The following is a 13,033-nucleotide window of genomic DNA, read 5'->3' on the forward strand; positions in this document are numbered from 1 at the left end:
AGTATTTTTATATAAAAATTAAAAAGTACATCATGATTTTTATTATTTCAATTTTATCATTTCAATTGAAGTCACGTCTAATTTTATCTACTTTAATTTATATTATTATTTTATTGTAAGATTTGAATTTATTTTAAAATTATTATTTTATTACAAAATAATAAATATTATAATAAACCTAATTTTATTTAGAATTTAGAAAATGGAGGTTAAATCTATGAGTAGTTGAATGTCAACAGTACCATTACTCTAAATCTATACGAAAATAATATTTTTTTAAGCCGTGCCTATCGATAGGCATAAAACTTTTTATATTAAAATATTTTTTTATTTTTAAAATAAAATATTATTTTTGTCTTTTTTATAGTAAAATATTTTTTTCCTGAGTCGATATATAACCCGTGTAGAAATACGAAAATGGTATGGGCAAGTGGCCTTATCGACAAAGCGTGACTGGTTGAGCCTGTCAGATAAGCGCAACTGATAGGGCCCACAGGCGCGACTGGTGCTTTATTTTTCCCTAGTTGGGTATTTAAATTTTTTTAAAATTTATTTAAGTAAAAACCCACATTTTAATAAATCAATAAAAATTATCAAATAAATAAAATAAAATAAAATTACATTAAAAATCACAAAACACTAAACTAAACACACCTAATCATAAATGACTAACAAAATAACTATAAAATTATTTTAAAAAGTATATATTACTAAAAAATCACAAAATCCTATACTAAACATTAACAATTTGTAACCTAATCCCATAAATTACTAACAAAATAAATAATTATAACAAAACACAAAACACTAACAATTTATAACCTAATAATAAACTACTAACAAAATAACTATAAAGTTATTTTTAAAAAAATTCTGATACTAAAACTCACAAAACACAATAATTTATAATAAATTACTAATAAAATATTTAACAAAATAATTTTACATTACTAAGCTCACCAAATACTAAACTAAACATAACAATTTATAACATAATCCTAAATTATTAATAAATTAATTTTAAAATAATTACAAACACAACAATTTATAACATAATCCTAAATTACTAACAATTAATTTTAAAATAATTAAAACAATATTTTTAGTCACGCCTATCTGTCAGACATGACCATTCACACCTATCTGACAGGCGCGACCTGTGTCGAGTATTTATTACCCGTATTTTGACCCGTTAACTATATTTTTAATTGTATATAAATTTAAATATTTTTAATAAAAATAAAATAATAATATTTTAATATAAAAAAAAGTTGTTACACATATCAAATAGGCGGGACTCGTAAAAAAACATATGATTTTAGTATATAATCGTTTGGGTATTTAAATTTTTTTTAATTTAATTGGGTAAAAAACCCCGAATATTCAAAGGTTTAAGTCAACATTAAAATAAATAAAGCAAAGGCAAAAAAGCCAACAACTCCCACTTTTTTTCGTATTTTCTTTCCTTCAATGAATAACACACCTCTCTCCCAGCCAAATGTTCTTAAACCTTCATCTTCTCTTCTTCCTCTTCTTCATCCTACCTTCCTTCCCATCTCTCCTCGCTCAAAGCGTCGACGTTTCATCATGTCCCTTAAACGTATCCATCCTCCGCCCCGTCTTCTCCGACTCCAGCCGACCCCGCTCTTCCATGGAGTGCCACCACATCCGCCAGGGTCTTCGTCTCCTCCTCTCCGACTACCTCAGGCGCACCGGCTACTTCTTTCCGCCTGCGAACACCTCCGAGTCGTGTTGGCAGTCTTATCAGTCCCTCGTCCCCGACTTCGACATCCGTTCCTCGTGCGGTTTCCAAACTGCTTGGATTTCCCAAGGTTGCATGAACTTAACCACCAAGGTTGAATTCGAAGCTTTGATCCCCAACACTACGTTAGACGACGTCGTTTCCAATTGTAACCAGTCCTTGCAGGGTTCCGCTTGTGCTTCCTGTACTACAAGCTTGTCCAATTTGCAAACTTTGTACTTGACGGATAATTCGACCGCAAACGTCTCTGACTGTTCGGCCTACCCGTCTATTTATGCAGCTGCTGTTGCCAACTACTTGGGACCAACAGATGAAGGTACGGCCTCTTGTATATTTTCAATTCAGCTCAGTGATAATCATGGTGGCAAAGGTAAGAGTAAGCAAAGAGGTGTGATTTTGGGTGTGTTAATAGGGGTCGGTGTCAGTTTAGTCGTTTTGATTGGTGGGTCTTGGTTTGTTTATAGCAAATATCAGGATTCAAAGAGGCAGAAAGGGAGGGATAGGATCAGGAGCCTTGAGATGGGTAGTTTAGGTAGTTCAGGGTTGGCTTCATTTAGTGAAAGTACTCATTTGGTTAAGTTTACGTTCGATGAGATTAAGGAAGCTACTAGGAACTTCTCTAGAGATAACATGATTGGGAAAGGAGGCTATGGGAATGTGTACAAGGGTTACTTGCCTGATGGTTCTGAGGTTGCTTTCAAAAGGTTCAAGAATTGTTCTGCGGCTGGTGATGCCAATTTTACTCATGAAGTTGAGGTTATTGCTAGTGTTAGGCATGTGAATCTTGTTGCTTTAAGGGGATACTGTACAGCTACGCCCACGACCCCATTAGAGGGTCATCAGAGGATCATTGTTTGTGACTTAATGAAGAATGGCAGTTTACATGATCATCTGTTTGATTCCATGGAAAGGAGACTTAGTTGGCCTCTTCGTCAAAAGATTGCACTAGGGACAGCTAGAGGACTGGCTTATTTGCACTATGGGGCACAACCAGCAATCATTCATAGGGATATCAAAGCGAGTAATATTCTTTTGGATGAGAAATTTGAGGCCAAGGTAGCAGATTTTGGTCTTGCAAAGTTTACACCAGAGGGGATGACACATTTGAGCACGAGGGTAGCTGGAACAAAGGGATATGTCGCCCCTGAGTATGCATTGTATGGGCAATTGACTGAGAGGAGTGACGTGTATAGCTTTGGTGTAGTGCTTCTTGAGATGTTGAGTGGAAAGAAGGCGCTCACTATGAGTGATGACAATCAACCTTCTCTAGTGGCTGATTGGGCCTGGTCATTGGTGAGGAATGGGAGAACTTTAGATGTTATTGAAGATGGCATGCCAGAGTTGGGGCCACCAGAAGTTCTGGAGAAGTATGTGTTGATAGCAGTTCTTTGCTCTCATCCGGAGTTACTATGCCGGCCATCCATGGATCAGGTTGTTAAAATGTTGGAAACAGACATTTCTGTTCCCTCAATCCCTGAGCGGCCTATTCCTCTGGTAGCTCATAGAAGTGACATTGAGAAATCTATAAGCAGTAATGGCTCTAGTCAGCTCTCAAGTTCAGCTGGTTATCGGACGTTTACTTATGAAAGTAGTCATCATTCTACCAGTAAGGAGGAAGGGATAAGTTCAGGTTTTTTTGAATAGAAAGTTTTTGATAAGCACAATCTAACATAATAGGATCATTTAGCTCGCCAATGGTGCTTCCCTGATTGGTATTCTCTCCAATGGTGCTTCACTAGTTCAATGTGCATCTGCTGTTGTAAAAATACAATAGATTTACAATCAAGCTAGGTTCATTTGAATTCAAATGATATAGGATATATATATGTATGTATATAAATGGTGCCACGTTTTGCAAGTATTTAATGGTGTACAGTATAGCAACTTTCTCTAGCACATCAATTAAATGATGTTCTGTGTTTTTTTGAAAATTCTTCTTGTATAAAATGTTTTTACCAAGTGCTGTAGCATGGAGTTTTGGACTTATGTAACAAAGGCTATTGCAAGAATTTGATTTTTAGACCTTGTTGCTCCATTAGTCCATTTGTAGCTTTCTACAAGCTCTGTTGCTTTTACTTAATTTTGAGTACTATTATACTACTAAAGGATGCGTATATAGAATTTGATGCAAATAAATCTGTTTGATGGCTTCTATTCTTTATAGATTTGTTCTTGTGAACAGTTGAAGGTTTGCATATTTGCAAAAGCGAATCACACAATTTTCAACAGAAAGTACGGGTGGCACGCCGCAGAACTATGCAGCTCATGCTGGTGCAAGCTGTTAAGAAAACGGGCGATGCTTGTCTTGCACATACTTTTTCAATTCAGCAATGTGCTTCTTGAGATTTGAGAGTGAGTAGAGTGCACCCATTGCAGTTGCCAGGACTTGCATTTCGTATGTACCGAGGAGGCATAGCTTGATGATCACTGAAGATGGTTGAATTGAATCTGCTGTGCCTGAAAGTGAAATGAACACATAAGACCATAAAGTGGTAGTTGTTCTTCTGCAATGTGGCATCTCATAGTAGATCAACAATATTTGTGAAGCTCACTGTCTTAAACATGAGCTAAAATGTCTCATGTCTATAAGAAAGTATTAATTTGCTTAGGGTCATAGGTGTAAAGTGTGCCTAGTTCATTCTCAGAGATCTGGCCTGAATTTGGGTCTAAATTTGAGGCCTTGTTTTAATTTTAACTGGATGGACCTCGATTTTCGAGGCTAAGAATAGATCTTGCAAGTTGGAAGGCCTCATCGGGTCAACATTTCTATTTCTTAATTGTCAGTCAAATTTAAAGTAAAACATACTCAACATTATGGAGTATAGAGCCAAAGGATTTGTTTCTTAATGAGAGCTTAATCTTGGAAAGGTAAATAAGAGAAACCACTGAAGTAAACTACACTCGATACTTCTTGGAGTCTTGGAAACTGTGGAAACCATCGATGAAGAACATCCAAATCCAATGGATATAACCTGGTTTTGATGACTTCTTTGACACCCCAAAACCCTCATTAAGGATATGGCAACGACTGACTCCATTTTCGGCCACCACCATGTGAAATAATGCATCAAGTTTCAATAATTAGTGCAGCCCTTGCTCCTTAAATTACTGCCTTTTGGCTGTCTTATATAGGATTGTCAGTTCAATGGTTCTCATATTTCCATTTGATTTGGATCTATAATCATAACCATGCCGAGAGTGTCTGGTATCCAGGTATATAAAGAACAAATAGTAATCAGAATTCAGTAACAATAGGCTAAGCACTCAATTTCTTTTTACTAATTTGATTGTCTTTTCAGTAACTATATGAATAAACTTGATATCACTCTTTCGTTTCTATTTTAAGCTGTTAATGATATACAAAGCACATTAAGACTGCAGATTCAAAACCATCTGTCCCCTAGAGTTAATATTGAACAATAACAAAAGGTAAAAGAAAAAAAGAAGGTATCCCATCTCATGTGTGTGTTTTCCACATGCATTTTAATGGAGAAGGAGAACCATTTGTAATCTTTAAAACTTTCTGTTTCTGTTTTGGTTGCCGTCTCTTTCTACTGACATTTTCTTCAAAATTATCATTTACTTTTATCATATCAACTTTTACTATATGATGATCTGAAGTCCCTTTTGATGACAGGACCGAATACGACCCTGGAACAAACTTGTATGGTGAATTTGGTGATGCCAGTATGTAGTCTACCCGAGTTCCATACTTACATGTTCCCTGTACACCTGCATTGAATCGAAGCAATTTTCATGTCATGTCAATGAGTGAATTTAATTGAATTTTCTGTAAACAGCTAGGAGTGAGAAGTTCAAGGAGAATTGACTTTATACTTTGGCCTTTGGCAATCACAACTACAGGCTCACACTCCCCTGCAAAGTCCTTAGCATCAGTGTATTGTTCGTTCCTCAAAAACTTCATCACTTCAACTTTTGGTATTGGTTTCCCCATCTCTTCATAATACTATAAAAAGACAAGTTCAATTGAAACATGCAATTCAAAATCCTGACAGATAATTTTCAGGAAACCGTCTGTATACCTTTATAATATCGGTCCACCTTTCTTTGGAGTAATCGGTTTCTTCCAAGGAATTGAGGCCACCAGCTAAAATGTGTGGACCATCATTTGATTGAATTATTGCATTTATCTGCTTCATGCGCCAGTTTTCATCCAGATGATCAAGGTGTGTGCAATGGAAGTCAACTTCTCCGGTCTCGGGTACATCGATAGTTGCCTTCAACACATTCCTGTCATTGAAAATCCCAAGCAAGTCAGAAAATGAATCCCAAGCTTTGTTCATAACTAATAAAAAACGGAAATTCATACATTTCGGTCGTGTTTAAGAATTGTATACATTTAGAGGAGTCTCTTTCCATTGTGTTTCATTAGTCCTTCTCAATAAGGTAATGATTTATTAACAAAGCCTACCGGTATTGCAGATATAGCATTAATCATCTCACCTAACTTCAATATACTTTCAAATCATGATTTTGTTTTCCACTGAAACAAACAAAAAATAAAGCAGAATAGTATATACCACTATATCTTCTCCACTTTTAAGTAAATACTAACAGCTATAGTTTAACTACTGATCTTTGTCATAATTTGATCATTTTCCCACTAGAAAAAACATGACCAAAAACTGTGTGTTTGGTGACATGCATTACTCTCTACCCTAACTACACCCCAGTTAGTTCATACGTAATTAAGGTTGAGTGTTACTTGGAATGATAAACTTTCCATTACTCAATCATAGCTAGGAAGTTATCTCATATGTGAAGAAGAAAAAAAACTAAGCAAATTTTGCAAAATGAAAAATATAACCTGCAGCTAAAAAACAACTTAGCTGAAAACCTGAAATGATTACAAAATCACATGCTTACAGATCTTTGTTGTATGAGAACTCTTGTAAGCATGTGATTGTATTTGACTTCAAAACTGTTTGATATTTGAATTGGTCAGAGTTGAAGGAAGCTTTGATGAATTAAATTTGTGGGTCTTTTTGAACTAAAATAATTTAGATGATACAATTAAGATTAGATCAAGAACTGGAAAATTGAGTAAAAAAGGGCTTTATGTATAATGAAGAACAAAATAGAAGAATGACCTGAAATCTGTATCATCAAAGATTTTCTGCACTTTCCAGCGCTTAATGGGCCACTTGGAGAGCACGGCGTTGCCATATTCAGGTGCCCAACTCTCAGCAAATACGTAGTTCATCCCCAAAGCAGCAGCTAAATCAGACAATGGCTTCATTGCTTTTTCTTCCTCAGCTTTCACATCTTGCAGAGCTAATATATCAGCATCTAACTCCCTCAAGACTTCAAGCACTGTCTTTCTGCTTCTATAACTCTCGCAACCTTCTATTCCGTTTCCCATATTCGTCGGAAAACTCACTACTGATCTCAACGGGGCTTTACCTCTCCAAGCTTTACCCGCAGCAGCACTCGAAGAGCCATCCTTTCCCATTTCCGCAAAGCTCAGTTGTCGATTTCGCAATAAAGAAATCTCATTATCTGGCAAATTGATAGACACTCTTAACTTGGATTTCACGAATTTTTTCTGCTGGGAGAGATTCTCTTTGTTGTTCATGGAACTCGGATGCAGGGGAGACTGCTTTAGTATACTTTTCGGGCGATCATTTGTAGACTTTGCGCGTAAACCAAGATCCATGGAGCGCCCACCATCAACAAAACCACCATTGTCATAGTCAAAACTTGAAGACTTATCTGCTTTAGGCATTGCAGGAGCCATAGAAAACAGGGAAGCATTGAAAGTCGCTACACGTATAGGTCTCGACGAGTTTACTAAACCACCCAAATGGCCATCTTGGTGAACTTTTGAAGATCCATTGACGAAAATAGCAGGATCCTTGGTGATACTATCAGTACGAGCCTTGGAGTTTAATTTTCCAAGCCTTCTGATGACAACCACAGACCTAGACCGGCGGCGAATCGGCCACCGGAGGCGAGAACAGAGGCGCTTGATTCTCTTGTTAAGGAGTTTGAGCATGGTGGATAAGTGAGCGGTAAACAAAATGGGTTCTAAAGGAGTTGAAGATTGCATGAGACGACAACAGAGTTGCAGAGTGGTGTTTACATAAAAATGGTAGGAAAGATGATTATTAGTTTATAAAATGAGTTGGTGTCTCGGATTTCTTCTGTCAGAGGGTGGAATTAGAGGGAGAGTCTTCCGGGAAGGATTTTCTGACACGTGGCAGCAAGGCAAGGGTTGAATGTGACTTCAAGCTTTTTTTAAGACAGGGAGAGAGACAGTGAGAGGGAGGGTAAGGGAACATTTCCAACTGCTCCCTAGTGAAAATAAACAAATGCAATTTGTGTGAGTTTTTTAATTTTAAAGATTTAAAGATTATGAGATCATTTAATTATTAATATTGCTAAAACAGTTTAGTTGCTTATAGTAGTAAGTTTGTTTTATCACACATTAATTCTCCTTTTAATAATTTTCTCTTTTAAATTATAAAAATTACGTAAATGTTTATCAAGCGTAAAATTTATTTTAATGACATCATTTAGTTATTAAATCAATTTACCACCCGTAAAAGTCCAATCATTCAAGAAAAGCCCATGTATTTGGAATTATAGTGTGACTACTTAATAGATTTTTTCAACCACACGTTTGTTAAAAATGCATGAGGTTTTTAGTTGATGGTTGGTAAATAAATTAGATATGATACATTTTATCTAATTTATTAACGACTTAGATAAATTGTAATAGTATCAAACATTAATTAAAACAAATTTTATGTAATAATATAGACTTAAAATTAATATTCTAAAATTAAAATTTCACATTAACTTAATAATAATAAAACTAGTGAATTAAAACGCAAAAAACTAATTAAAACCATAAATTTATCAAAAAAGAACTAAATTTATGGGAGATCATCAAATAGTGGAAAGAGGGCAAAGCCAACTAACTTCAAACCAGAAATCTTATTTTGAAAGCCGGCATGCAATTCATAAATGGAGAAGCCTAAAGCCTTGTGAAATTGGATTGATGCCTCCCAATAACAGCTTCTTTCTCATCAGTATTATAGCCTTAAACTTTCCCTTTCACTATTATAAATAAAGAAAAAAATTAATCTTTTTCTTATAATTATTATGCAGAATTGAAACCTGAAAAAGACATTTTTTAATACATAACCCAGCTAGCAAGCAATAGTATTATTAGTTTGATAAGAGATCCCCAATCCAGTAAGGCCTGCCTGTATCATATAGATATATTTTTAAAAAAATATTGTGACCCAGAAGTTTAAAAAGGTGGCATCCATGAAAAGTATGTCTATCTAATAAATAATTAAGTGTTTTAGGTGAAGAAGAAATATATTTAAGGAGGTGCAAAGCTGGGATTTGCTGTTATCATGAAAGACGCCAAATGCATGACATGCTTCACTTCCCTTGTTTCTTAGGGATTTCACTTTAAAATCCCAGAAAAAAAACGCATTGACAGCTTCTGCCACAAGGCCTTCTTTTGTTGGGAGATGATTCCCTTCACATCATATTTGGCTGCTACATTTTATGGTCTTCACTCTGATGGCAAGTTTCACAGTTTTAAAACATTATTATGGTTCAATCATGTAGTAAAGTTAATTATTTGATTGGAAGAGGAGATGGAATAATTAGAGCAAAGTCAACTTGCTGTTGGGGTTGAGAGTCCCCAAACCCAAATCTACCTTCTAAGATATTCCATTGCATCTGTTTTTCAGCATAAGTCAGCCTGTGCCATTCATCCAATTGAATTTATTTCACTTTTATGTCAGTCACATTTAAAAATTAGAATTTCAATCTTAATCATTTTGATTCGAATTTTAATTTTGATATGTGATTTTTATTGGTTAAAGATTTGATTGTTTCTATTTTAATATGTAAATATTTTAATTTTTTTTTGACAAAGATTAAGGGATGTAATTCGTGCGGAAGTGAAAATAAAACAGTAACATATTTTTGTTATATATTTTTATTTGAAAAACAATTTCGGTGAACAAATAGCACACTTGAGAATAACATAATTCTAATTCTTGCTCAAGAAAATTTAGAAGTTGAGCTTAACATGTAATAATTTAAAATTTATTAATGAGTCGAAGATTTGAAATTGTTTAAGGATTAAACTCGAAATAATTGTTAATTGAAGACTTGAATATACACTTTTATATCATTTAACTTGTGGTTCAAATAATCTTGACCCTTTGTTGGGGAAAAATTAGCAATTAATACATATTTATTAACTTATTATCATGATATTTGTTAAGTTTGAAAGTACCTTAGCTGACAGTAAAACTTTGTTTCTCTTGTCTCTCCCCTAAAAAATTTTCCTTCCTATTTATCCTCAATAAATCAAATAAAATTTGATAGACAGAAGAAAGGGTGAGGTTTTTTATAATTGCAGTTACAGAATATTGGAATATATGTAAGTTCAGTTGGTCACCATATCCTGTCCTGCAGGTGGTAGTTGAAGTAGTCCAAAGCTGCAAATCTTATCTGAACATTTATGGTGCATGCAGCTGGAATTATCACATGGTTCTGCTGCATTCATTTGAGGTTCGGTCTTTATGTGGGGCATGAAGGATCAAAAAGTTAACACAAAACAGAACAGAAGAAACCTTACAGACTGTTGCTAACAAACCTGTCAGAACAGGGATCAAAATCTTTGACAATCTTCCCATGTAACTAACTTGTCACAGATTCATGTTGCCCCTGACTTTTCATTTTATTTTTCTAAGTTCTTGTATTTGATACTCTACACATCCATGATTTTGCTTGGTCAGTTTGGTTGCCTACATTTCACCTGAAAGTAATCTAATCATACGAACAAAATCGAGACTTCGAGGCTAAAAATTAACAAATACTTGAAGAATGTTTTAATGCCAAGCTCAACTAGATTACTTCAAGGAAAAGAACCAACTGTACAATATGGCTATGAGCTATAAACTTTTCTCTCTTTCTCTTTACCTCTTTTTCATAGTTTTGAACTATCGGTATAAATCCTAAAGACCCCAAAGCAAACAAAAAGTACAGTTAGTTTGGGTGGACATCCATAGAGAACCTTCTCAACCATCTATTTAGTCACTGCTCTTGCTACTGTAGTAGTCTAGCAAAATGGTTAAGGGAGATATGGCCATTGGCTCAGAAAAATAATTGTGGCCCTACAAACGGGGCAATCCTTCATCCCTTGTTTATGGTGGAGTTCATTGCCGTTGACACAGGACCTGATGAGCACATGGAAGGAATACCACTATCTTCTCTTTTGATAAGCACATGACACACTCACGCTCCCATTTCAAACCTCTGCTCCCGGGATAATCGTTGATGTCAACCACCCCTTTAGAGAAAACTGGAATCTGATTCCTCTCATAGTCTCATTGACAGAAGAGCACTGACCACTGGCAACATCAGTGTCTCTCCAAAGCACAGCTATTTTTGACGAATCCAACTTCATCTTCAACTCGGATAACTTGTTCTTCAGCTTTTTAAAATCTCCTGTCCGCATTTCTGCATATCTTTTTCTGCATTCAGTTTAAACTTATCCTCCTCTACTTTTCCTGCAGCTTCACGGCATTCTCTTTCCTTCCTTATGGAGGCAGCCTGTGCAAGAAATTTCTCCATTGTCACCCTCTCCCGTTTCCATAGCATCTGCAAAATTTCGTTGTTTCTTATGAGAAATATAAGTTGAATAGAGTTAAATTTGCTTTCAAGGCATGAATAGCAAAGTGCACTTATTCTTGCACCTTCATGCCTTTTTGCTATAAACGGGGATGGAAAATTTTAAGACGAGAAGTTGCCACGAGCATTGATGGTATCTGATTTTGTAATTATGAACAATATTTTCTATTCCTACTTATTTTTCCTCTAATCCTCAAATTCAGTCGATTTCCAACATAATCCAAGCAAATATGTTCATTCAGCACATTAGAGATTAGGTTGCTGATTTAGCCTAATACTGTTGAAAATTGTCTTACAGGCTTAAACTTGAGAATGGACAACCTGACAAGGTATTTGCAATGCCATCCCTTCAACTAATTTCATGATGATTTGCAAGAAAGAGTGAAGGTTGGTCCAAAACATTTCTACAATTTTTATGGTCTGTTAGAGCTTTATACTTTATCATGTTCTTTTGGTGGCTTTTAATTTTATAACCCATCTTCTCCTCAGCCATATCATTCTAGAACCTTACTAATCCATTTAGTTAAGAGCCATATACTGGCTTAACAAGGTAGAACCATATGCTGAGCAAGGCTTATTTAGCAAAAGTCAATAAGTAAATTTCTTCAAGGAGAAACATACCTTAATTTGATTGTAGGATCTTTTAGCCTTGCCCACTTTCCTTTGCAGCTCAGCTGCCTTCTGCTTCTCTGATGCAAGCTCCTCTAAAAGCAAGCTCCTTTGTGTATCCCATGATTGAACATCCTTAAGTGCTTTCTGTTCTCTTTCCAATGCTTCTTGACAACTTGAAGCTGATGCTGCAGCCTGCAATTTAGCAACCTCAATCTCCATTTTCAGCACGAATGCTCCACCTCAAGCTTCTGAACTTTAGAGTTAGCATCCCGAACCTGATTAGTTGTGTTATTCAAGGAAAACTCTATCTCAGACAGCCTCTTCATGATGCTCTCCCCCATGATTTTCTTCTCCATTTTGAACTGTTCTGCTTCTTCCTTCTCTTGCCTCACTGATTTAATTTCACCTTGGTCCTTGTTAAGCCTACAAATAGCCTGCTTAACCTTCTGATTTGTCCGTTGAGTCCAACTATGTAGCTCATTCTGCAGTTCCTGTAACCTTGGAACTAGCTTCAATATCAGTTTGTCCGTCTCATCTTGTGGGATGAATTTCCCCAATGACTTTTCATATGGAATTCCAGCGAAGTAATCAGTTGACCTAGAGGATATACAAGTGATGCCTTTGGCTTTGGGAGCAGGTTTCTTTTCTACACCATGATCAGGTGTCTTAGAAGATTTTGAGATTCTGCCTTCAGATTTGGGAACAGGTTTATTTTCCGAAGATATGATGATGCAAGCGCAGTATTTGTGGTACAACCTACATGTTAAATTGGGATGATTTTTGGCGTTTAAATAGGTTAATTCTTGAATTTTCTCTGTTAAATTAGTAATTTTATGTATTAATCATGTCAACAATGCAATTGGGATGTTATGAGTAACAAACGAGCAGAAAATGACTAATTTACAGCACAATTAAAAAATTGGGGTCGAATCAGAAACTTAGAAATAGTCAAGGACTTATCAGAGTTTTTTA

General features: G+C 35.5%; 3 protein-coding genes across 4 annotated transcripts; 1 reads left to right on the forward strand and 2 right to left on the reverse strand.

The window, feature by feature from the left end:
- Nucleotides 1-1,426: 1,426 nt before the first annotated feature.
- Nucleotides 1,427-3,693, forward strand: LOC108472705 (probable LRR receptor-like serine/threonine-protein kinase RKF3). Its single transcript, XM_017774260.2, has one exon. It carries the CDS (start codon nucleotides 1,499-1,501, stop codon nucleotides 3,404-3,406), a length of 1,908 nt encoding a protein of 635 aa, XP_017629749.1. The 5' UTR covers nucleotides 1,427-1,498; the 3' UTR covers nucleotides 3,407-3,693.
- Nucleotides 3,694-5,003: 1,310 nt separating this feature from the next.
- Nucleotides 5,004-8,076, reverse strand: LOC108472634 (uncharacterized). Of its 2 annotated transcripts, none has more exons than XM_017774183.2 (4): nucleotides 6,874-8,076; nucleotides 5,806-6,013; nucleotides 5,600-5,729; nucleotides 5,004-5,494 (listed from the first exon to the last, which is right to left on the reverse strand). In XM_017774183.2, the coding sequence occupies exons 1-4, from the start codon at nucleotides 7,830-7,832 to the stop codon at nucleotides 5,220-5,222; spliced, it is 1,572 nt and encodes a 523-aa protein (XP_017629672.1). In that variant the 5' UTR covers nucleotides 7,833-8,076; the 3' UTR covers nucleotides 5,004-5,219. The 2 variants fall into 2 exon arrangements, with proteins under 2 accessions (XP_017629672.1, XP_017629673.1); XM_017774184.2 differs by having other exon boundaries at nucleotides 5,341-5,494; nucleotides 5,593-5,729.
- A 2,569-nt stretch (nucleotides 8,077-10,645) lies between these two features.
- LOC108473102 (putative E3 ubiquitin-protein ligase RF298) lies at nucleotides 10,646-12,871 on the reverse strand. The gene is made up of 2 exons (XM_017774663.2): nucleotides 12,071-12,871; nucleotides 10,646-11,419 (listed from the first exon to the last, which is right to left on the reverse strand). Exons 1-2 carry the CDS (start codon nucleotides 12,278-12,280, stop codon nucleotides 11,249-11,251), a joined length of 381 nt encoding a protein of 126 aa, XP_017630152.1. The 5' UTR covers nucleotides 12,281-12,871; the 3' UTR covers nucleotides 10,646-11,248.
- Between the last annotated feature and the right edge of the window lie 162 nt (nucleotides 12,872-13,033).

Source organism: Gossypium arboreum, chromosome 11 (assembly GCF_025698485.1).
Source record: "Gossypium arboreum isolate Shixiya-1 chromosome 11, ASM2569848v2, whole genome shotgun sequence".
NCBI lineage: Eukaryota > Viridiplantae > Streptophyta > Magnoliopsida > Malvales > Malvaceae > Gossypium > Gossypium arboreum.